We start from the raw sequence: 26,138 nt of genomic DNA, 5'->3' as shown, positions 1-26,138 counted from the left end.
TGATCCAATAAACGGCATTTACTGTTTTCTTTCTGTATGTTTTTTTTTTTAAATTACTCAACGTTCAAACAACATGCTACAGATGTTTGTGTTGTGTATATATTTTACACATTTGTCCTACTGTTGTTTTCACAAATATTTTATTTGGAATTATTTATGTTTTTATCTTTATTTACTTGAATACCTAACTACAAAGACGTTTATCTTTATAATCAGACGTCTTATATATATATCATTCCCTCTTCAAGGTATCTTCGCAACGTGAGCGTTCAGACGAGACAAGGACAGTCTAACATACACTTTAATAGTGATGGTACTCTAAAGGATGTACAACTTGAAGTTCTCAACCTGAACAGAAGAAATGTATGGGAGAAGGTATGTTAACTATTGGTACCTTAACGATAAAATGTGTGGGAAAAGGTATGTTAACTCTTGGTACCTTTATCGATATAGTGTGTAGGAGAAGTTAGTAACTCTCGGTTCACTTATTGATACCTTCGACGTAAAAGATGGATATATATATATTATATCCAATTAGTTTAAATGCATGAAGGTATGTCAGGCACTTAAAATGAAAAGCAAGAGTTTAATATCAACCCTTCTTTTTAATTTTAATCTCGTAGTCTATAAATAGTCTAAAACACACAGAAATATACTCATCATAACAATAATTTGTACACTGCTTAGTTTCTCAATGATATAGATTATTGTTTTATTACTCCTACAATATATTAAGTTTGAATAATACCGAAACGTTAGTTTTTACGCATAGTAACAAACATAATAAAGAACATTTGAAATTGTGTTCCTGAGCATGTAAATGCGATTCATATTTTTCTTCCTGGAGAATAATACATTTAAACAAAAGCTTAAAATAATTTTGGAAAAAACTTAATACAAACACATTAAACAATCATATATCATTCCTAAAGTTAAAAATAGATGAAATGCAAGTACGTTGATAATATTATATCTAATCTTTTCGAAAACCCTTCATATACATAGATTTTTTAAGTATTAGTTTGATATAGCTATAAAACTGTGCTATATTAATCGTTCGACTCTTTCTTTTTTTTTCACCTTCAGGTCGGTTTCTGGTCAGAGAATGAACTGGAAATTAAAGATATTGTTTGGCCAGGCGACTCACCGGTGCCACCACCTGGAGTACCAGAAAAGTTCAATTTAAAAATCACATTTATGGAAGAACCACCATATTTAAACATTTTTCCGATGGATAATGAAACTCGTGAATGTAAAGCGAGCAGATCTGTCAGATGTCGAGTTGTCCCTGAGTCTAAACTCGTCGGGTAAGGAAGGAAAACAATGAAACTGCTTGTTTGTTTGAAGTTAAGCAGAAAGCTAAACAACGGGCTATTTTTGCTATTCTTACCACAGGTATTGAATCCCGGTTTCTAGAGGTGTGAGTCCGAAGACATACTGCTGTGCCACAAAGAAAATAAATCTAACAATAATAATTATGTGTAATGGAACTGGTAAAACGATATTAAAAACCTCATTGTACGGAATACATTAAGTTTTAGGAAACCTAGAAATGTAAATATATCTTCAAAGACAGTTGCAGTTGATTCACTAGGAATTAACAGCTTTTTATATGGCCAGGTGGTTGTGGTGTTTGACTCGGAATCTGAGGGTCGCGGGTTCGAATCCCTGTCCCACCTAACATGATTGCTCTTTCAGTCATGAGGACGTTATAACGTTTCGATCAATTGCTCTATTCGTTGACAAAAAAGTAGCGCCAAGATGATGACGGATGACTAGCTGCCTTCTCTCTTGTCCTTCCCTGCTAAATTAGGAATGATTAGAACAAATAGCCGTCGGGTAATTTCAAAAACAAAACAAGAAGAACATTTCTGACTTCAAGAAAAAATTCCCCTTTTTTTTCGATAGGCTTGTGTCTGTCTGACTAGAGATTCTATTGTCTCGGGCCTGAAATGTGATGTTGCCAAACACGCTTCGCACGTTCAGACTTTTAAAATGCGTTATAAAAGTCAGTTTCGTTTATGGTTAAAAAGTAGTTAATAGGTGGTGCCGACTGATTGCCTTCCACTGGCCATTGTCCCCCACTAGTACAGCGGTAAGTCTACGGACTTACAACGCTAAAATTCGGAGTCTGATTCCCCTCTGTGAGCTCAGCAGATAGCCCAATGTGGCTTTGCTAAAAAAAACACACAAACACACACTCCTACTGACCGCAGCTAAAAAATTAGAGACGGCTCTGACTGAACTATTAAACCGTTCGGCACACTATGTGTATAAGAAATTTTTGAGATAAACGAGTGACCAACTCATTTAAAAATAGTACCAAGTGATCTTCCTCATTTGTCCAAGAAGAAAAACTCACTATGTAAGAACGTCTCCTGGACTTTTAGAAATTCTTATTGGCATTAGAAATTTAGTTGTTTTTCTTGTTGTACTTGTGGTTTGTTTATTTCGGTAATATTAAATTACAAATGTCACTCGATAAGCCAGTGGTGGTTTTGTAAGGTTATTGATTAACAACGCTAAAATCTGGTGTTCGATTCATGCTTTGGACATAGTAGGTAACCTAATGTGGCTTTGTTTTAAACGCACAAAAATGTTATTCACTTACTTTTCACAGTTTGATTGCACGGAATAAAAATCTGAAATGTTTTTATTTATTGTTTACTTTCTTATTTAATGCTTCTTGAACATTCCAAAACCCAAAATACCGGTATGTAAACTAACGTCAAATATTCGTTAACGAATGGGCACTGCTGTGCTATAAACTTAATTGATTGAAAGTTTTATAATTTTGAACAATAAAAAGTTAGATCATGAAAGATACTTCGCCTTTTTTACCAGTACAAAAATGGAGAATAATCGGAATGACTTCGGATGTTATCGAGAATTGCCTGAATAAGGTACTGTTAACAAGGCTTAAAACTGTCAAGTGAAAAACTAAAAAGTTTAATGTGATCTTAAATAATAAATAAAGGTTGAACTGTTCACACGATGAAAAGAGTCGAGTGGATATAGTAAGTAGCTACATATAGCCTTCAGTGTATCTCAATATTTTGACCAACATTTTAGTGTGATATTTAGAAACAAAATAGCTTATAAAAAGATTTTTAAGACTGAAATTATAGTATTGCGTATATTAGTTTAATTATGTATTTCTGGAAAAATATTTGTCATTATTATCATGTCACTTAGTGGGTAAGAAATATATTTACTTACTTACAAAGTGGACAAAGAACAGATGTATGGCTTTAAGTTGAAACGAACAAACAAAGATTATTATTAAAATAATTTTTAAACGTAGTTTTTACTTTTTTATATCATGAATTGAAATCAGTATGTCCAACATTTAGATTTCGTGTGTGTGTGTGTGTGAAAAGAACTATCACAAATTAGAAAGCAGTGATAAAAGTAAATAACAGTGGTTGATTGAAAACTCATATCTTGACAACCCAAGCATCAGAAAAGGCATTTTTAACACTTATCTGTTTATAAGGAATAGTGTTAATTCCAAACAGCTTTAATGATGACAACATTATTGACATTTCTGTTTACATGACCTTTTCAAGGGTTAATATGTCTGAAGCGATCCAAGATCCAAAGTATTATAAGTGTTGTTCTGGATTCTGCATAGACTTGCTACAGAATTTTGCTGCCGACCTAGGCTTTACGTATGACTTGTTTCGAGTCACTGACGGAAACTGGGGCGTTTTAGATGTGAGTAAATATTTTTGTATATTATTGTATAAAAATAACATTTAAATAAACTACTTAATTTAAAATTCATTTTCCTTGTATTTTAATGTTATCAGTCATTAAATTGTTCGCTTTTTATTTCATAAGCTGTTTTAATTTCATGTCTAGTTATTTCATCTAAACGTAAGTATTATGCAGTCACTGTTAGGTTCAGTAGCTTGTTACGGCAAGGCTTAAAGTTTTGTAGTTAGTAACATCTAAACGTTAAGTATAATGTTGCTAGTAATAGCTCTGAGTTTCAATATCGTATTGTCAATAATAACTACAAGCTTCAGTATCGTGTTGTCAGTGATAACTATAAGCTTCAGTACTGTATCATCAATAACTATAAGCTTCAGTACTCTATTGTCAGTAATTACTGTAAAGTTCAAAATCGTGTAATTAGTAAACTCTGCAAGGTTTAGTATTGTGCTATCAATAATAACTATAAGTATCAGTATTATTTTATCAGTAATAACTATAAGTATCAGTATCGTATTGTATATAATAACTATAAGTATCAGTATCGTATTGTATATAATAACTATAAGTATCAGTATTATTTTATCAGTAATAACTATAAGTATCAGTATCGTATTGTATATAATAACTATAAGTATCAGTATTGTTTTATCAGTAATAACTATAAGTATCAGTATCGTATTGTATATAATAACTATAAGTATCAGTATCGTGTTGTCCATAATAACTATAAGTATCAGTATCGTATTGTATATAATAACTATAAGTATCAGTATCGTGTTGTCCATAATAACTATAAGTATCAGTATCGTGTTGTCCATAATAACTATAAGTATCAGTATCGTGGAATTAATAATAAGTTTAAGTATATCAGTATCGTATTATCAATAATAATTATAAGCTATTGCCTCGTGTTTTGAGACTCAGCATCGTGTTGGCAGTTGTAACTATAAGTTTCAATATCGTGTTGGCAACAATCACTATTAGATTTGGTATTGTGGTGTCAGTAATAACTATAGGTTCAGCATTGTGTTGTCAGTAATCACTGTGAAGTTTAAAATAGAGTAGTTAAAGATCAGTGTAAAGTTTAGTATTGTAAAACTGTCGTCAGCCGATTAATATCGTATAGACAGTAATCACTGTAAGGTTTGGCATCTTTTAGTCTGTAATTAGTTTAAGATTCGATATCTTATAGTCAGTAATGAGTATAAGACCAGTGTTTTGTTGGCACTAATCACTGTAAGCTTAACAACGTGTAGTAAGTAATCAGAATAAGGTTCAGTATCGTGTAGTAAGTAATGAGTAGAAGGTGTAGTATAATGTAGTGAGTAACCAGTAGAATGTTCAGTATCGTGTAGTAAGTAATCAGTAGAAGGTGTAGTATAATGTAGTGAGTAACCAGTAGAATGTTCAGTATCGTGTAGTAAGTAATCAGTAGAAGGTGTAGTATAATGTAGTGAGTAACCAGTAGAATGTTCAGTATCGTGTAGTAAGTGATCAGTAGAAGGTTCGGTATCCTATAGTAAGTTATGAGTAAAAGATTCAGTATTATGTAATTAGTAATAAATATAATGTTAATATCTTATCAGTAATTACTGTAAGGCTCAGTATCGTGTAGTCAGTAATCAGTAGAAAATTTAGCATCATATAATAAGTAATAAGTGTAAGTTGAGCTTCGAGTAAACGGTGTTTCATTGTAAGCTAACAATCTATCAACTTTCATAATTAAAAGGTCAAAATTAAAACTCTAATGTGTATACTCTTAAATCAAGTATTTTGAGGAAATGTAAGTAGATAAATCTATTTTGTTAAATGTATTTTCATATTTTTTATACTTTAAGAAACTCCTTTTATATTTAAATATTTCATTTTTTGTTAATACTAATTTCTTAGTGTAGGAAATACTGCTTTTCTAGTTAATTACAATAAGAACTTCTCATAAAAAGCAAGTTAAAACTATGTAGATCAGAAATAAATTTAAGTTTTAAATGAAAAAGGAAGCTTTTTTTCATTATAAAGTGAAAAAGTCTGTTCAAAAGTAATATAGCACCATTTGCTACTACACTGGAACATCTATTCCGATAACGCTTAACAAGCTATTTTACGTCTTTTAGAATGGCAGCTGGAACGGTCTGATAGCTGAAATTTTATTGGGTAAGGCAGATGTAGTTGTGACTAGCATCAAAATCAACTCGGAACGGCAGACAGCGGTCGACTTTACTGTGCCGTTCCTGGAAACAGGGATAACTATTGCTGTAGCAAAACGCACAGGAATTATTTCCCCCAAAGCCTTTCTTGGTGAGAAACCTTTGTTGAAATTATGTAAACTCTACGACATAAGAGTTTTTAACTTATAACTGATATCTTGCTTGACCCACGGTTAAGAGAAATACTACCTCAAGAATCTTAAATATATGTAGCAACTAAACTTCTCATAAAGAGATATATCTACTCTGTAATTGGTTGAGGTAAGGGTTTGCTCTCCCTAACTGAATTAATATGATTAACTAAATGACAAAGTAAAAGAAGGCCAGTTCTAGCGAAGAAACTTAAAAATAATTCTGTAAATACGGAGTATTCATGATACATTTTACAATGTAATGTCAGTCGCTGAACAAAAACCATTAAAACATCTGTTGCATAGGTCGAATCAAAAATGTACTTAAGCAGCATGACTTTTCTCTACTGGCAAGAGCAAAGTGTTTCGTAGGGCATTTTACTGCAAACTAAAATGTTTATATAAACAGCTGTTTTACAAAGTAATGTGATAGATACATTGTATTTAGTACTAACTTTGATCAAAATATTTACTTAAACTGAAATTCACTCCGTTCAATCCGTTTCAAACTAGCTACGTATGGTTGATGTAGAAAATGTTACGCGGCTTCCTAAAATATGTATAGGTTTGTTTACGAAATAACTCCATCAGTCTACAATGTATCCTATATTAATTTAACTTGTAGCTTTGTATGTATGCCGAGCTAACTCCTTTCACAGCTATAGAGCTAGCAGGACCACATTTGGTAGGAGGGTATTGAATATTGGCATTCTCTACCAAGTGGAAATAAAGCTACCCAAGAAGGTCAAACATACCAGATGATAGTATGAAAGTCGGTTATCAGGGTCAACCCAAATATGCCATAAAATAACGTATACGTGGTCCTCCTAGAATTCCGTGCTCATTTTTTCGCATATGTTAGCTTAACCAAACTTGGCACATGTATTCAGGTTTATGTAGGGTACGAACTATCGCTTCCTCATCACTGGGGTAGCAATAGAAGTAATTAGGAATAATTGAATTGCTTTATCAGTACATTGTGTTTCCATGAGCTATGCAGGGGTCTTTGAAGCCCACAACGGATCACAAGTATTTTATGCTAGTAGTACTTCAAACGCTTAAAGAAACAGTATATTTTAAAATAACATTACGTCTTTGATACAGATACATTTTCATTGAGCTTTATGAAGAGTTTCTGATGAATGAACTGAAAGCATTTCACAGAAACAATTTTCATTTCAAAGCACATCACATCAGGATATTAGACATGTATTTTATGCATATTAAAAGGAAAATAATCAAAGTTATCACAAAAAAATTTCGTGTTCAGTAACTTTACAAAACATTTTCACCATAAGAATAAAAAGATATTCTCAAGCAATACGAAACTTTATTTCTTAGATCGTTTCAATTTATTCCCTCATCTCATCTTCCATAATCATTTCTTTAGCTAAGTTCTCTTATCCAATATTTGTTAGTTTAATGAAATTATTTATATAAAATTTAGTTATTTCCTGCATGTGAAAGTTTAAAGTATGAAAATCATGTTTTCTGTAATAGAACAGCAGATATGTTAAAAGTATCTAAAAGCATTACTTGATTTAGTATAAGTGAAATTAAACAAGTGTTTCAATTACACGGGTAATTAAAGTCTGAGCATAAAATATCACCCATGGACTATTGTTATTGTAATACCTCCAAATCTCGCCCGGCATGGCCAGGTGGTTAAGACACTCGACTCATAATTCGCGAGTTCGAATCTCCGTCATACCAAACATGTTGGCGGTGGGTGGTGATGACTAGCTGCCTTCGCTCTTGTCTTACACTGCTAAATTAGGAACGGCTAGCGCTGATAGCTCTCGTGTAATTTTACGCGAAATTCAAAACCTCCAAATGCAAATAATTTTTTATCCGCTACTATTTCACGATTTCCCAGTTCTAACTATTTTAATAAAGAGGTATTGTTTCTCTAGATCATAATAACTTATTTTTTGATAAATGAGAATATAAACGAAAGTGCTAGTAGCTAAGATATGAGTGAACAGAGCGAATGTCTAGCGTAAGTACGAAAGAATCATCAGTAAATGTTCTACTTTTTTCAACACTGGTGAAACAAATCGTCATCACGAAGAACTAAACCTTGCTATCACTTTTAAATAAGAAGGAGACGATGGCGTTTTAGTGTTATAGAAATAATCTATGAAAACTTTGTTAGTTTGTTTTTTGGAATTTCGCATAAAGCTACTCGAGGCCTATCTGTGTTAGCCGTCCCTAATTTAGTAGTGTAAGACTAGAGGGAAGGCAGCTAGTCATCACCACCCACCGCCAACTCTTGGGCTACTCTTTTACCAACGAATAGTGGGATTGACCGTCACATTATAACGCCCCCACGGCTGGGAGGGCGAGCATGTTTGGCGCGACTCGGGCGCGAACCCGCGACCCTCAGATTACGAAGCGCACGCCTTAACGCGCTAGGCCATGCCAGACCCTCGTGATGACGAGAAACTCACTTGAAGTAAAAATTTATTCTCAAGACGGCTGATATAGGTATTAAAACTTTAATTAAAAATTAATCTGAAGATGATCTAAGAAAGTCGAAACGTTGTTTTGTACTTTATTTTAATTAAAGTGCTAATATCCATACCAGTCGTCTTGAGAACACATTTAAACGTTTAGTTCTTTTTATCTATCTTCAAACCTAATAATCATGTCAAACTTTGATTACAACTTTTTCCTTAAGAATACCTAACCATTACAAACTAGAACCTTAAATTAATTATGTATATAATAAATAGCCAAGATCTTTTCCAACAATTGATAAGATTGGCTCTAGATATCTGTACATCTTATTAGTACATTCTGATTTTCAAGACCTGTACATTATATTAATATATTGTGATTCTCAAGACATGTATTACATTTTATTAATATGATTCTCAAAAATTGTTTCCAGGTGTAGCACTTTATATTGATAAGAGTGGATCTTTTTCACACAATTTCAATAACGATTTTCATGTTATTTGCACATTCTGTTCTGCTTATCATTTGCACTCAGATAATTTTATTTACTCTTGTGTACTTTTTAGTATTACCTGTATAAAATGTAAGTTATTATAAAAAACAGACTAAATAAGCCTTATTACATAAAAAGTATTAACAGTTTTAAAAACAAGATCAGATAAGTCACTAATTTGCGTTCATAATTTTCTGTTATGAAAGTTTAAAAATATATTACTTATAAAATAAAAATTATGAAAATATTTTACTAACAAATAAAATTATATATAGATTATCCAGTATTTTACATTAAACAAATTGTTTAAACCTCAGGATTATTACACTGTATAAATTGTCTTTATTTTATCACTTCCCTTTTGAAGCAAGCGTTTTTATGAGTATATGCTTCATACCAACACCACATAGTTTATTTATTTATATGTAAGACAGTATTTGCTTTACCCTAGAGGATGTGTAAGATTTCCTATCAAATAAGCTAGGGTTTCGTCGAGTTTATTTCAAATTTATTTACCAACCGTTTCGGACCCTTACATGTTTTTTTTTTTACTGTCATATGCAATATTCTTTACTTTACTTGTGGAACCTGATGTGTATCTGTTTTCTGTTTAAAGTTTACAGCGTTTATCTTTCAGAGCCCTTTGACACAGTATCATGGTTGCTCATTTTACTTGTGAGCATCCAACTGGCAGCATTTTTTATATTTGTCTTCGAATGGATGAGTCCATCAGGATATGACATGAAGGGAGTGCCGCCAAGAGGTAAGAAACTAGATAAACTAACGAAATGGGTTGGCTCGAGAAAAACGATTTCAAGTACTTATCTATTCCCTCGGTGGGCCCAGCAGATAGCCCTATGTGGCTTTGCTATAAAAGAAACACACACACATACACATATACTATCTGTCGCCTGTTGTATGTCCAATAACTACTTCGCAGGGTAGAGATAGATTAACCTTAACCAAAATTGTTGTAAAGATTCATTAGGTCTATGTAAGGGGTACATACAAATTTTTGGTTTTGCATTTCGCAGTTTTTATGGGTGTTTTTGCTTTTGTTTTTTTACCACTAATTCGTGTCCTGTTTATGAATCATCATCAAATTTGGCATGAAGGCTTTGTTAGGTCTATGTGGTTTTAAATTTTGTGTTTCGCAGTTTGTGATATTTGTGTTTTCTACAATTACTTATTACAGATTTTCATGTTTTGAAATGAATTTAAATAACTGCTGTCCAGAGGACGGGTACTCTAGCTAGTTATAAATATGTAAATATACTGTAAGCTCATTAAACATACAAAATATGAATAACTCTTCTTTTTCACATAAAGATATGCCAATGATGCTAAAATAATACTGGTACAGACATAGATATGTTTGTAGTTTTATAAATGTTTATAATTTCCAATGTTAGATCAAAATAAGTGTTTCTATTTGATAAGATTGGAAACATTCATCGAAACATCGTGGTGTGTGTTTTCCTATAGCAAAACCACATCTGGCTATCTGCCGAGTCCACCGAAACATCGTGATAAAAATAACTGTTTGAAATTCCAAATTAATGTCATGTAGTCTATGTTAGTCAAGAAACAAAAGTCATTTTCAATAACATGTTTCCGTTTAAAATTGTTAAAGTATAGTAACAATAATTTCTCAGTTTGCTGAAGAACTGTAAACATAAATCTAATTAATTATGCATTGACACGTTTAAAACAAAATGATAAAGGTGATAAATAACAGCTTGGGAAAAGTACTTGTTTCCACCCTTGTAAGTTTTTCTTATGTCTGAATTCATGTTTTTTCCTTTAACTATCGTCTTGTTAGAAAAAAGGAACTTCGTTTTATTACAATTAAACATTAGGAAAAACACATTATTTCCCACAATAGTTTGTAGTTTGTTTAAAACAGTCTTCAATTTGGAAAGAACTGGCGATATCACAATTCTGTCCTTGAAATATACACCACATATGTTTTTTGTAAATATTTTATTAATTGGTTTTATATTTACTTAGAAATGTACACTTTACTTCACCGATTTTTAAAGTAATATAACTCCGGAACAGAAGGTATCAACCAGTGTTCGTTAATTTTGCTAACCTCTTTCTAGATTACAAGTTCTCTTTGTTTCGTACTTACTGGCTAGTGTGGGCTATTCTTTTTGGTGCAAGCGTCAACGTCGATTGTCCTCGAGGGTACACGGCAAAGTTTATGTCTAGCGTGTGGGCGATGTTTGCAGTCGTTTTCTTGGCTTTATACACGGCAAACTTGGCTGCCTTCATGATAACCAGAGAAGAATTTTATGATCTGTCTGGCATTGAAGATAAAAGGGTAAGCCTCGTGGAATCTTTTAGTCATTACTGTTCCATCTTAAGTTCCTTCCTTTCTTAGAAAGCTATTAATAGTGAAATTCTTACTAATCCTCGATGGTCATTTCACCCAAAGTCAATATCAAGGTTACGCAGGATTCTATCAAGATGATTACAGAAAATTTACATTTGTTTCTCAAAATTATAAAAAGAAAAGAAAAATACACTTTGCTCGAAATATTTTATTGTACACATACGTCATAATCTGACTTTTTCAGTCATATCACATGCAGAACAAGCTACAATAGCCCACCGTCTAGCCCTCAAGTCGTATCCACTATATAATCAGTTCTGATATTATGTAGTCTAATTTCTCAGGTTGTATCGTAATAAAAAGTAGCTTTAATGTTACAGTGTGCTTTTCTCTGATTCTACTATAGTTTTAAATTTTGATACTCTATACTCTAATCATTTTAATGACACTATATGCACATAACAGAACCCATCTATTCATTATATAGCCATAAAGAAGTCTAACAGTCTGTAGTGTATCTTTTCAGGTCGTAACACAGTTTAAATTTTGATATTCTATTACCGGAGTTCTTTGGTTGTACCACAGATTAAATTCTGATGTTCTGATTGTGTCCTCTGTCCTACGACAGTAAAACCTTCATGTTCAATTTCCTGTTTCCTCTGTCGTACTGCAATGTAGAATCCTGATATTCCATCGTCCGGTTTCTATATTAGCATTTAAAATCATGGGGTTTTGTTGTTTGTTTCTATCATTTGTAAGCAGCTTAACCTTTGTTATTCATTCATCTACGTCCTTTGTTGGAACATAGTCTTCAACATGTTATTAACTCGTTTTGGTTCTGTTGTAGCATTATAGATGTAAACTGTACTATTCCGCTGTGCTAAACACCTGTTTGTGCTACAGTTTGAATTCTAAAATTCCAACAATTTAATCTCTTGTTCTTTCTACTACTTAAACTTTAATGTTGTAATGTCTGTTTTCTATGTTTATACACAGTTTTACATTTTTATAGTCATCACAGAAGTAAACAGATAATGTGTCTCTGAAATAAAGTTGTTCTCATTAAGAAAGCTGATTAATTTAAAACTATACAAAGCTATATCCTGTTACACAAACACAAAATAGACGATTAAACGCCATGACTGGATGTTCTGGATTTTAAAAAAAAATTATTTTAACTAGTTAATATATATGATTATTGACATACGAGTAAATAACCGTTTTCCTAGCCAGTGTGTGTGTAGGTGTTGTCGGTCTTTTATAGAGTCCTAGTAGATTCAACCAATGGCAGCCACAGGTTACTCACCTATAATCTGGAATCTCTGTTTAGTGAAGGTTTAATAGCGTTAATATAAAATGATTCTTTGATATTTCTTGTCATCCAGAATTTGTCTGTGTTGATTATTCTAGTTTTCTCCTAGTGTAGTCTGTGTCCAGTTGACGTGGCGCGCTTTGAGTAACTTGTGGCTGTCATTGCTTGAATCCACAGGAAATCTTTCCTCCAACCAGAAACAGTGATAATTTAATCAATCATAACACGCTCGACTCATCTGTACAACCAGAAGAAATCAAACTAGGCATAGAATCTCAAATCCAGGCCAAGGTATATGCTGTACATCGATTTTTGCGTACCTCATGAAGAGAGTGACAACATCGAGGTACAGTGCTGACTGTATTTTACGTGACAGATGTTACTACCATATATTTCACTTTAGAGCCTAACGCCCGCATCGCCGACCCTTCAACTCGTGGTTAAACAAAGTGCCCAGACAACATAGATAACCAACGGACAACTTTCAACGAGAAACTACGGAAATACCGCCGAGTCCAGAACCAGCTAGAAAGAACATGAAAGCAGATACAGACAACTCTCACTGGTAACAACACGCCAAGATTTAGCAATCCAAGGAAGGAAAGTGACAGATCATGCCAGACTTTAGTTCCAGTTTCACGGAATTCAACCACCAGCCAGACTCAGACCATTCACAAGATAACTATCGACGCGTCAGCTCAAACAAAAAAACAGACTACCATCACTCAGAAAACACAAACCAAAATTACAAGAAGAAACAAAGCATCCCAAACCAGCGAAGAACAATTCACCGAAGAAGAACAGCCAGTTGTTTCACCACCAAGACCACGTTTTTCTCTATCACCAAAGGGCTTCAGGTGTGAACACAAGTTCAAACGAAGTTCCTACCTGATCTACAAGACCGCAGCTAGCAGTTTTCCTAGTCACCTAACATCCAGGCAATTGTGTACTACTGCCATAATCCATGAGTTTTCTTTTTATTCCTGTGTTTTTTTCCTAGCTACTTCCGGGCACGGTCTGGGTAGATTTTTCAGCGCCTAGGCCGTGAAAGTGGGTTTTCTCGGGGTACTACCGTTTCCCCAGCTAAAACTTTGGTATTGGATTTGTAGATCCCAGCTAAGTCATCATTCTTGCCCATTCCTGAAAAGAGCCGTTTTAGTCAGGTATAGTCAATTCTAAATCAACTCGCCAGCCACCAGGGTATTATGACCATGGGCCACGGCCTGGCTCACTTTACTTATGCCGCCCTCGTCCGGTTCTCTTTTCTTTCGTGTTACTCTCACATACTTCTTTACCTTAATAAAGTCAAAATAAATTAAAGGCAAAAACTCCCACGTAAACTTCAATAATTTTTCACGTAAGGGGACGAAGAGGAACCACAACGTTCCTGACCATCCCAGTTGGAGAGTCGATTCACCACCACGCTCACGTTTTTCTCCATCACCACTGGGTATCAGGTGTGAAAGCAAGTTCAACTTGAAGTTCCTACCTGTTCTACAACACAACACCGCAGCTAGCAGTTTTTCTAATTACCAGACAACCAGCCACATGTATACTATTGCTACAATCCAATAGTCTTCTTTTTCATTCCAATATGCATTAAAAACCATGATTTTTTAACCAACTACTTCCGGCACACTGACTTGAAGACGAAAGGCAGAAGGCTTTCGAAACGTCGTCCTCTACACTTCTGTCTCCACAACAGACAGTTGCCGTTCATTCTACAAAGTTTCAATTGGATAAAATAATTCGAAAAATTCAGGAGTTAATGAAACCTCAAACAGAATGTAAATTGTGAGTCCCAGTAGACCACTGGTTGGTCCGAGACACATAGGTTTTGTTACTACTTTGATTGTAAAAGGAAACTACAAGTTACAATGTTTTCTGTACCTTTCAGTTGGCCTCTTTGAAGTAACTGTATATTCTTACAGAAAATTGATATTATTGAAAACCTGTGAATATTACGCGAATTTGTATGCGGATTTACAATTCTAGAAATAAAGTTTCAATACTTGTAGTGGACAAAGCACAGCTAGCCCATAACTTTTTGCTTAAACTAACAACGAACAAACTAATGTATTATGTTTCATCTGTAAGCTATTACATAATTACTAACATTTGAAAAGGTTTTAATAAATTAACTAAGTCATGTCAGGAATTCTTCGAAACAAGGAATAAAAGTTTTGAAAGTTTTATATAAGTTTTTCTCCATTGTTTGAAGTCAAGTCATTACACAAGTTTGTTTCGTGAAATAAACCTGTTTTCATGAATGAGACGAATGGTAAAGTAAATTATTATTTATTTCCGTTAGATCGTTCAAAGATATTTCTCTTGGAACTTGGTAAAGTTGAGTATATTTGAACCGATAAAAAAACACTAGCAGCAGAGATAAATATCCAAACCTACATATCTGCCTTCACCAGAACATTAGTATTATATTTTCATCATCTTAAGAATAATTTTATATGCAGAAATGTGTAAATTCCAGACGTTCTGTAGATTTTTTTTGTTTGTGAATTTTTAAAATTATTTAATTTTTCCCAATATTCCTGGAGTTTTTTTAAGTTATAGAATTTGATTCCAATACGTATACGTGTGTTCAATACGCGTTCATTATTCCAATATTTGTTTTTTATCTTTTTCATTGCTGGCCCGGCATAGCTCTACTCCCAGGTTCGAATCACCGACACACCAAACATGCTCACCCCTTGAGCTGTGAGAGCATTATGTAATAGTCAATGTCACTATTCGCTGATAAAAGAGTGGCCCAATAGCTGGCGGTGGGTGGTGACGACTAGCTGCCTTCCTTCTAGTTTCACAATGCTAAATTAGGAACGGCTAGCACAGATCGCCCTCGTGTAGCTTCGAGTGAAATTCAGAGACAAACATTTTTCATTGTTTCAAAGTTCAGTTTCACTGATCGTTCTTCTGTATTAAAGTTACTAAGTGTCTTAGTTTAGCTATAAGCTTAGTGTATTAGTTTTTATTTGGATATGGCACAGCATATAATACTTTTAATTGGTTTAAAATATGACTAAATTTTTCTGCAAAAATAATGTGTGTTTAACTGGAATAATACAACACACTACCAAGTATTGACTTTTTAATTTTATCAACTTGTAAAACATAACATGTAACTTTTTATTGCTAATATTCTTCCTTGTGACCGATTTAAAAAAAACAACATTTTTATATCAAACTTTTCTACTTGTTTGGAGAGTTAGGCAATAAGCAGTCAAGCTTATTGTCAAACTAACATATTTTCTGTCCCTTATCTATTTCACAAAAAACAATCTTCTTTTAAAAAACTAATAACAAATTTAGTTAAAATAAATTTTCGAAAACAGCTACTTGATCGACTAAAATTGGTAACGTTATAAAAAGAACTTCGTAGTCAACCAGTTCAATATATATAATAATAATACACTGATTTTCTTGAAACTTTCCACTGATCTTCATTTTCGCAATCGAAACAAAATATGAACTGATTTAATCAATCAATGTAAGTAAGCAATCATTGAATGTAACAAAAATCGTACGTCAACAAAAAATGAGACTGAAAAGTATACTTAGACTGTTTCATATTAGTTTTACCTTACGTGTTTTTATACTGCTTTACTTTACCGTATGAATTCAGGGAGTTTTATCTTTGGTCTTCGCTCAATAAGAAACCCATTGGTTTCTGGAGAATTTATCTGTTTACTAAAACTGTAAATTTGTAAACCTGAGATCTGCTTAATATTTGTTTGAAAATATAAAGAAATGAATTTCATACTCAGTATATATCTATATATGATATTTCTTTTGTGTCAATCTTGTTTTTAATTCAAAACATTGTTTATTGTGTTTCTATGTCTCCCATTTGATAAAGATTTTACAGTTACATTTGAATGCTATGAATATACAAAGCATTTTGATTACAGGCAAGATACTAGCACTTAGATGTGAAATATGTTAAGTTTTTATAGTGACTTGAGTAGTAACTACTAAATAATGCATAGTTACCTGAGTTAATATGTTATAATCACTGTATTATATGATATGTCCAACTATCATTGTTTAGTTTAAACATTGTACAGTGACTAAAGTGCTTAATAGTCAGGAGTCATAAAGTTAAATAACATACTACGTTTATCAGAATTATAACCAATAGAGATCATTAGCACTATAATCACAGGATAATGTAAGCCTCTATTGAAACAGTGATTAGTAACCACTATAGCTACAGGGTTAAAGTGCACTATAATATCAAACAATAAAGTAAATTACTATGAAAACAAAGATTACCTAACACTAAGACAACGGCGTTAGTTTACACTATATAATTGCATGAAAGTATAACTTTTCATTGAAGCAGGAATTATTTATCTCTACACCTACAGGACTAAGGTTCCCCACATAGTCAAATAATAACTCACAAATAAGGAATACTTAACAGTACAAGTACAACTTTAGTGCACACTATGTAGTCACATGATAACATAACCTTTATAGAAACAGCGAATAGCGGTCATTATAACCACAACGTTCGTGCACGCTATTTAATCACAGATAGGATAACATCACCCTCATCGAAACAAGGAATAATTATCATTAAAATATCAGCGTTAGTGTACACTATATATTTACAGAGAACGTAACCTTTATAGGAACAGGGAATACTTATCACTAAAGCCACAGAGTTAGTGCAAACTATATAGTCATAGGAGAACGTAACCTCTTTAGGTACTGAGAATACTTATCCCTAAAACCGCAGCGTTAGTGCCACTATGTATCCACAGGGGGAACTAACCTTTATGGGAATAGGGAAAAATTAATCACTAAGAACACAGGGTCACTTTTAAACGCCCACAGATATCACTAAACTATTTAACACATTCTTGGGGAAGATTTTTTTATTCAGTGGTTCTACATGCTTTACCGTGTTACAAAGCGCATACAATTCCTATTTGGGAATTCATTGTCTTGAACTGATACCCACAGAATTCATGTTGCTAACCCTACAGACCGTCATTTGTACCATTTAAAGAAAAAAATATTAGCCAAAATCTTGAAGTCTTTGTCAACTAGTCAATCTAATGAAACAGCAATCCAAACAAAGCACAACATGGCAAACAGTAGTCTCGAACATGCGCCGTAAAACTGAAAAATTTGTAAGTCTTGTACTATGTTCACCATATCAGAAAAAAATATCCCTAGGACTCTACCGTATGTTTGAACAGATTTGGTTGAGCACTATGTACATAATGAAATCGTTTTTAAAGTATGAAGAGCGCCCTTTTTTTTCTCAAACAAAATAAATAAGGCTGGAATTAATGAATTTTTCGACAGTAAACTTTGTATTTTTCAAAGTTCACGTTATTTTAATTCGCCTGAAACTAGCTGCAACTGATTTTTAAATTTTTCTTTCTCTCCGTATATTCTTCAAAAAAACTTCTCAATGAATGGGGCTAAATTTGGTATATACGTTGAGCTTCAGTCCTCTTTTATTTGACTAGAAATAAGTAAAAACGTATTGAAATAAGAACGACGAATAATAAAATATAAAAACTTAAGTTGTGAAATGATAGATGAAAACAAAGATTTAAATTCCCTTTATTAGTTATGGCATCACTTCATATTAACAGTGATCTAGTGTAGTTTATTTTGCTAGAAAATTTGTTTAATTAATTATTAAAATGATCATAGCTAAAGCAATGATCTCGCACGGTCGTTTTATTTTTAAAAAACATTTAGGATTTTATGTTAATTAAATATCCGTGGCACTCTTCAAATAATATATTCCACGTTTTCTCAGGTAGCTTTTCGTAAAGTGTTGTCGCTAATGTTGTGTATGACGGACAGAATTTTTATTTGATCTGGTACGAGGTAGAGTTTAGAGTTGAAGATTGTATTGAAATGTTCTACTTTATCATATTTTCATATTTCTTTCTGAAACTAGATTGTCCTATTAGAAATGTAATTTTTATAAAGGTGTAAGGAAAGTCTATAGCCTTCTGACGTTTCTCTGTATGATTTTTCACTTCAGTAATACTGGTAAGATAAATTTTTATCATAAATTTCTCTGATATAAAATTTTTTAATAAAGTTCTATTTTTGGGGGTGATATTTCTTGTTTTATTGTAGCTAAAAAATCCTTGGCTGACGGATCCTCCGTTTCGTTTCGGAACCATTCCTCACGGTAATACAGAGGCTGTCCTCGAGGATAATAAACCAAAAATGCACAGATATATGAAGAATTTCAACCGGTCCTCCGTGACTGAAGGAGTTAAGGCAGTTAAAAAAGGGTACGACAATTATCTAAGCCTTGAATTACTAGTGTTTGTTTTACAAAAAAACTGTTTTCTACGCAACTATCAATTGTCTAGTGAACACAGTCTCATTTCATAACAGGTAAATATTTGGTATTATAGATGATAAAGTTTTCTAAACATTTTATTCCAATACTTTGTCACTTAGTTCGAGTAAACACATGAATTATTAACGGGGTTGACTGACAGAACTATACAGTAGCTTTTTTATATGCAAAAACGGCTCGTTTGGGCTGAGAAAACACTTTACATAGAAGAGCGAACAACGTTTCGACCTTCTTCGGTCATCGTCAGGTTCACAAAGAAAGAGGTAACTGACCGGAAGCTGACCACATGTTTGAAAGGGGTTGTGTAACTGAGTGTCGGAATGTAGAGGGCGGAATTAGATGTTTGAATATATAATTTTATTTATTTTATTATATTAATATAGGTATAAAGGCGTTCCTTTATATTGGTTTAACTTGGGTTTAAGTTGTTGTATAAATAAGGCTTCTTTAATTTTGCGTTTGTTTATGTTTGTTTCTTTATTTAGTATTTGAGTGTTTTCTATGGTTATGTTGTGTTTATTTGACTTGCAGTGTTCGAAAACGTTTGAAGGTGACTTTTTATGTTCTTTGAATCTGGTTTCTATTTTTCTACTTGTTTCTCCAATATAGAAGTCGTGGCAGTTATCACATTGTATTTTGTAAATAATATTGGTGTGGTGTTTGTCAGTGTAGTTTTTACATAGTATAGACCTCAGTTTTGTGCCTGGTTTTTTGAATAAATTTGGTATTAACTGGAATGTCATATTTTGTTACTAGTTTTTGTTAAATGTTGGTTATTTGTTTGCTGATGTCAGGAATATATGGTATACAGCAGTATATGGTTTCGTGATTTTTTGATTCGTTAACAACCATTACTTAACATTAACAAACAAAAGTAAATATATCTCACGAATCAAAAAATCACGAAACCATATACTGCTGTATACCATATATTCCTGACATCAGCAAACAAATAACCAACATTTGGCAAAAACTAGTAACAAAATATGACATTCCAGTTAATACCAAATTTATTCAAAACCAGGCACAAAACTGAGGTCTATACTATGTAAAAACTACACTGACAAACACCACACCAATATTATTTACAAAATACAATGTGATAACTGCCACGACTTCTATATTGGAGAAACAAGTAGAAAAATAGAAACCAGATTCAAAGAACATAAAAAGTCACCTTCAAACGTTTTCGAACACTGCAAGTCAAATAAACACAACATAACCATAGAAAACACTCAAATACTAAATAAAGAAACAAACATAAACAAACTCAAAATTAAAAAAGCCTTACTTGTACAACAACTTAAACCCAAAATAAACCAATATAAAGGAACGTCTTTATACCTATATTAATATAATAAAATAAATAAAATTATATATTCAAACATCTAATTCCGCCCTCTACATTCCGACACTCAGTTACACAACCCCTTTCAAACATGTGGTCAGCTTCCGGTAAGTTGCCTCTTTCTTTGTGAACCTGACGATGACCGAAGAAGGTCGAAACGTTGTTCGCTCTTCTATGTAAAGTGTTTTCTCAGCCCAAACGAGCCGTTTTTGCATATAAATTTCTCAACAAGTGGGTTTCTCGTCATCACTGATTATACAGTAGCTTTATATATAGATTTTCACATTCAACAGTTACTTACTTCTACCAAACCGTTTTGACTTTATTTTGGCAGATGATAAATGGTGTTGTTCTCTTCAAATGCAACGTCTTTAAATGTCATGCAGAAAACATAAAAACAATTTCGTTTGCACTCAAATACTCTGGAAATGGTAGTTTAATTTTTTGTATTTAATGGAGGTGAAACGGTATGTTTATTTCAAGAAAACTTTGCAGTAGAACATTACGAAAATGTGTCTTTATCACAAGTAAACGAGAATATCTTTTCAGAAATAATACTTTTTTATGTACTTTGTATTGCATTGAAACTAAATGTGACCTGGAAACTGGAAAAGCTATATTGCTCCGTTCACTTCAGTAAAGGCCTGATGATCCAGCTGAAAATATAATAGAAGTTGCATGTATCAGTTCTGCTGTCAATTCTTCTTATAAAAGTTTAGAATTTTTCTGAAATCAAATAGAGAAATGTGACTACTTGGATTAGTACCACAAACCACGTTTATATAAACATTTTATCAAACAGAATGGTTTATAAAAACCAAAACAAAACTGTACCAATACCTATCTATAATGTTTTTTGACTACATATAGAATACAAGTAATTCGAAAATTCGAATTTTATATGTAACTTATTATTATTAGAGTCTCGGCTTACGCCTTCACTGCAACGACGTTGTTTTTGTCATCTCAAAATCAGTTTTTGTATAATAAAAATACTACTATAACACACAAAAATACAACTTTATATACATATATTTCACTTTAACAATTTAATTTAATTTTTCTGATTAGGAATCACAATATAATCAATTAATCAGAATATAAGATTGTAACTTTATATATATTTATATATATACAAGCCAACTCTACTCTGTAGGGAGTTAGATGCTTTTATCTATGACGCCACTGTTCTGGAATATCTGGCCGGACAAGACAACGAATGTCGTCTGTTGACTGTTGGTTCTTGGTATGCTACAACAGGCTACGGCTTTGCTCTGCCCAAGAAATCCAAGTATCTAAGTATGTTTAATAAGTGGATGATACATTACAGAGAAAACGGTAAGTTGTACGCGAAGCTTGAAGTGGATTTCCTTTTCAATTGTGAGAGGATATTCAGGATTTTCTACAAAGTAAGAATATTTAGGTTTTTGCTAATATATTTGGAGATTATTATGGAATTTTTATTTTTGGTTTGTAGGAAAAAATCTTAAAACTTAAAAAGTGTTTTTAGAGTCTTTTGTTTCTTCAATTGTCAAAATATGACCTACAATAAATAGAAATATATCTATAATTTGGTTTGAGGAAAAACGAACCAATCACCTTTTAAGTTAGATTTAATCTCATGAGATGCTCGATTTGTAATTAATTAATTAATTTAAACTTATATAAACCCACATAATTTAAAAAGGTTTTAAACTGGTTCATAAAAGATTGATATCATTATATTTTAATATTAAACATATCCAAATAATTATCGTGAAGACTATTTGTTGTAGCGTCAACAGTAAGACGTCATTTAGTGAAACATGATATGAATTACATAGCATGCAATAAAAGATATTATGAAACCATAAAACATCGACTTAAAAATAGTTTCAACAACAAAAGACCTTAAAAACAGTCATAGATAATTTTCAAAACTCAATTTTATTAAAAGTCTTTTCGTTAAAGAGTTTATTAATCATAAACACTTTATCATAAAATATAAATTAATTTGTGAAAATTTAATTGTTAAATTCATAGAAGGTAATTAGTAGTTTACTAATGAATTTCAAATCTTTCATATAAATTAACTTTTTGGAATTTGTTTTATAAGAAACTATATTTAAAATTTTAAACATGAATGGTTTAAGAGTTCCATAAGAAAGTGAAAAGGGTAAGGTTAAAAATGTTGGGTAATTATTATTCAATTTTTTTATTACTCAGGGGAGTCTTAAGTAACAATTTATCCCTAAATCAACTTATACTTGTAATGACGGAATGGTAACCAAATAAACATGTAAAGCTTTGGTGTCCAGCATTTCGCTTTTGTTGCTTAAAAAAATAACAGAAGTATTGGCAACATTTTAAATTTCAGAGAAACTGACTAACAAAAAAAATAATTTCTATTTTTTTTCAAAACTTGGGTAGTTATTGGACTACATAATTTATAAAAATAGAAAAAAATATGAACTATAGCAATATTCTAGTTCTGTATTTCTGTTTGTTCACGTTTGAAGTTAGAAAAATTCTGATTCTAAAATATTATATCAAACCCCAATTTAATAACGACAATAACGATGAAAGGTAATATACATAATGTAAAACATCTGATCTTGAGTCATTTCAATTCAGTAAAGATCAGAATACGTACTTGTATCTTTCTGTTCTGTTAATACCTTTGTTACCCGTATCTAACACTTCTTTCTATACAATACTTTAATAAATGTCATGTCATAATTCATAAAGTCTATAACCGTTTCACTAAAACGATAATTATCCGTGATGACGAGAAAACCACTTTTAGAAAAAATTATATATGTAAAAAACGGCTAGTATAGATAGAGAAAGCACTATGTAGAGGAGCAAACAACGTTTCGACCTTCTTCGGTCATCCTCAGGTTCACAAAGAAAGGAAGAGGCAACTGACCGGACGCTGACCACATATTTGAAAGTGGTTGTGTAACTGAGTGTCGGAATGTAAAGGACGTGCTTAGATGTTTGAATATATAATTTTATATTGTTTATGTTATTATTATTATTTATTATATTATTTTTATGTAGATATAAAGGTGTTACTTTGTATTGGTTTATTTTGGGCTTGAGTTGTTGTATAAGTAAGGCTTCTTTAATTTTGCGTTTGTTTATGTTTGTTTCTTTATTTAGTATTTGGGTATTTTCTATGGTTATGATGTATTTACTTGATCTGCAGTGCTCGAAAACGTGTGAAGGTGACATTTTGTGTTTTTTGAAACACATTTCCATTTTTTCCATTTTTCTACTTGTTTCTCCAATGTAGAAGTCGTGGTAGTTATTACATTGTATTTTATAAATAATGTTGGTGTTGTGTTTGTCAGTGTTTTTTACATATATAATTGAAACGATAATTTTTTGATCAATAGCTGTGTTTGGTAATTATTTTCTAATGAGAATATTAATAAAAGTCAATGCAGACACTGTTAAAGATGTTTCTATGCTATGATTACATATTTGGTAAAAAAAATGGAATACTGAAGAAAATATATTTTTCTGCTATTTTACAAACATAAGAGAGATATACTCGTTTTTATACAAAATTATGGATTGTACTACGACTTGTATACGAACCTCTTTAACAACATTTATAATGAAATTGTTTTAAAAAATGTTTACTAACTAGATTTGTGAAACATCTGTCTGCTTTTATTTTTGTTAGGAGAATTAGAGCGCCTTCAAAGATTCTGGTTACAAGGGGCTTGTAAGCCAACAAAAAATAAAAGAAATGCCACAAATCCGTTGGATATCAACCAGTTCATGAGTGCCTTTCTTCTTCTTGGTTGTGGTGTCATTTTCACTGTTGTCCTGTTGGGAATGGAACACTTATATTTCAGATACATCAGGAAACACCTTGCAAAGACTGACACAGGAGGCTGTTTCGCACTTGTCAGTCTTGTATGTTTACATCATGCGCTTGTCTTTCTGATCTTGGTTATTCATTTCTAGCAAATAAAATAAATTGGAGAACTTAGACCTAATGACTAGGTAGATAAAGTCTTAAATTTTGCATTATAGTTAACATCATTAGGAACAAATGCAGGACACTTGGACACTATTCTTGAAGAGTCTATGGAATTATTCAGTAATCAATAATAGACACATTTGGTGTTTTCGAAGCTCTGTCAGACAAAAATATTCATTTAAAGCTGCGTGCTTTTTTCTACAGTAATATGACAGTATAGAACCTGTTCTTGAAACTATGTCTGATACTAGTATTACTCGAAAATAATGATTTATATCGTAAGAAATAAAAAACACTTCTAGCTTTAAATGACAAAGAGAACTTGAAACTTCTTAAATGCAAAAGTTCAAGCAGTATAGGCATTTTCCCTTGGAATTACACAACTTGTAGTTTCCCGTTAATAGTTGTATTTTAATGTTAAATTATTTCTTTTTAATAACTAGAAGGACTGCTTTCTTAGAAGAGGTTGAACTTTCTTTCAACTATATGCGTATACATATTACTCTCTGGACTATAATATATATATTGGAATGAAAATATATTGTCTAGCCATTTGTGTAAAACTTAATCACTATAAAAACATTTTAGAGAGCTCAAAGTATGTGCAAAGGCCAATAACGTATATTCTGACCAAAGATTTGAAATTAGGGTTTATTCTGTAGAGTTTAATTGTCTAAATGCATAAAATAATATAATATATTTATTTTATCAAAATATGCATTAATGGTACAGTTTAAAATTTTACCTTCTTTACTTCAATGTCACTCTAGAGCATGGGGAAATCTCTCAGTTTTCGCGGAGCTGTCTTTGAAGCTCAAGACATGTTAAAACATCACCGATGTCGTGATCCAGTCTGCGATACTCAACTGTGGAAGGTTCGCCATGAACTAGACATGGCCAGATTGAAACTACGACAACTTGAAAAGAAGCTGAACAAGGAGTACGTTTGTGTGTATGTGTAAAAATTAGTGCATATTGTATAAGGTCGAGAGGTTTTCTACTTCATCGACGTAGTAAAGAGGTCAAACACAGAATAACGAGTAATAGAGTCTGATGAAGCAGATTGCTATGTTGTTTAAATAGTTCCTTACTTAACGAAGCATGGCCCGGCGGGTTAAAGCGTTCGACTCATAATCTGAGGGTCACGGGTTCGAATCCCTGTTACACCAAACGTGCTCGCCTTTTCAGCCGTACGAATGTTATAATGTGACGTTCAATTCCATTATTCGTTGGTACAAAAGTTGCCCAAGAGTTGGCGGTCGGTGATGATGACTAGTTGCCTTTCCTCTAGTCTTACTCTGCTAAATTAGGGACGGCTAGCGCAGACAGCCCTCATGTAGCTTTGCGCGAAATTCCAAAACAAATAAACAATTCTTAATGAAGCTTTATATTACTGTTACATTATTCATAACAGGAATTAATCTGATTTTGATGAAACACTATAATAGAACGTATGGCGAAAAAAATTCTTTCCTAAAACGACATATGAAATGTTCCTTAAAACGTTTAAAAAAGCGGGAATAAAGAAACTATCGAATACTTAAAATGAATCTAAAATTTGACAAAATATGTTCAATTGTTCTTAAAAGATTTAAAAATATTGAGAGTTTAAAGACCTGCAAAAAAAGTAAAGAAACAAAACTGGAGTTACTGTAGACATTATTTACTCAAACTATAAACATCTATTTTGGTTCCATGATGTTACCTGAAATTACATTTGGTAGAATCAAAATATGGATTTGTAGTTTTAGTAGCTAGCTTCTACAGTATCTCCAGCCTTGTTTACTTACTTTTTACC

At 32.3% G+C, this 26,138-nt stretch overlaps 1 protein-coding gene across 2 annotated transcripts in view; it reads left to right on the top strand.

The window, feature by feature from the left end:
- LOC143232875 (glutamate receptor ionotropic, NMDA 2B-like) overlaps positions 1-26,138 on the top strand; it is a 90,162-nt gene that overhangs the window by 59,762 nt on the left and 4,262 nt on the right. Inside the window, exons 6-15 of one of the 2 annotated variants that reach the window (XM_076468869.1) lie at positions 249-375; positions 1,087-1,307; positions 3,570-3,717; positions 5,832-6,015; positions 9,646-9,771; positions 11,114-11,334; positions 18,785-18,945; positions 21,521-21,702; positions 24,038-24,273; positions 25,111-25,280. In XM_076468869.1, coding sequence (XP_076324984.1) covers positions 249-375; positions 1,087-1,307; positions 3,570-3,717; positions 5,832-6,015; positions 9,646-9,771; positions 11,114-11,334; positions 18,785-18,945; positions 21,521-21,702; positions 24,038-24,273; positions 25,111-25,280 — 1,776 coding nt within the window. Of the gene's footprint in view, positions 1-248; positions 376-1,086; positions 1,308-3,569; positions 3,718-5,831; positions 6,016-9,645; positions 9,772-11,113; positions 11,335-18,784; positions 18,946-21,520; positions 21,703-24,037; positions 24,274-25,110; positions 25,293-26,138 lie in introns of both variants that reach the window. The other variant, XM_076468868.1, reaches the window with a different exon arrangement.

Source organism: Tachypleus tridentatus, chromosome 11 (assembly GCF_004210375.1).
Source record: "Tachypleus tridentatus isolate NWPU-2018 chromosome 11, ASM421037v1, whole genome shotgun sequence".
In the NCBI taxonomy this organism is placed as follows: Eukaryota; Metazoa; Arthropoda; class Merostomata; order Xiphosura; family Limulidae; genus Tachypleus; species Tachypleus tridentatus.
The sequence above is the reverse complement of the archived record's forward strand: the minus strand, read 5'-3'. Positions and strand labels throughout refer to the sequence as shown.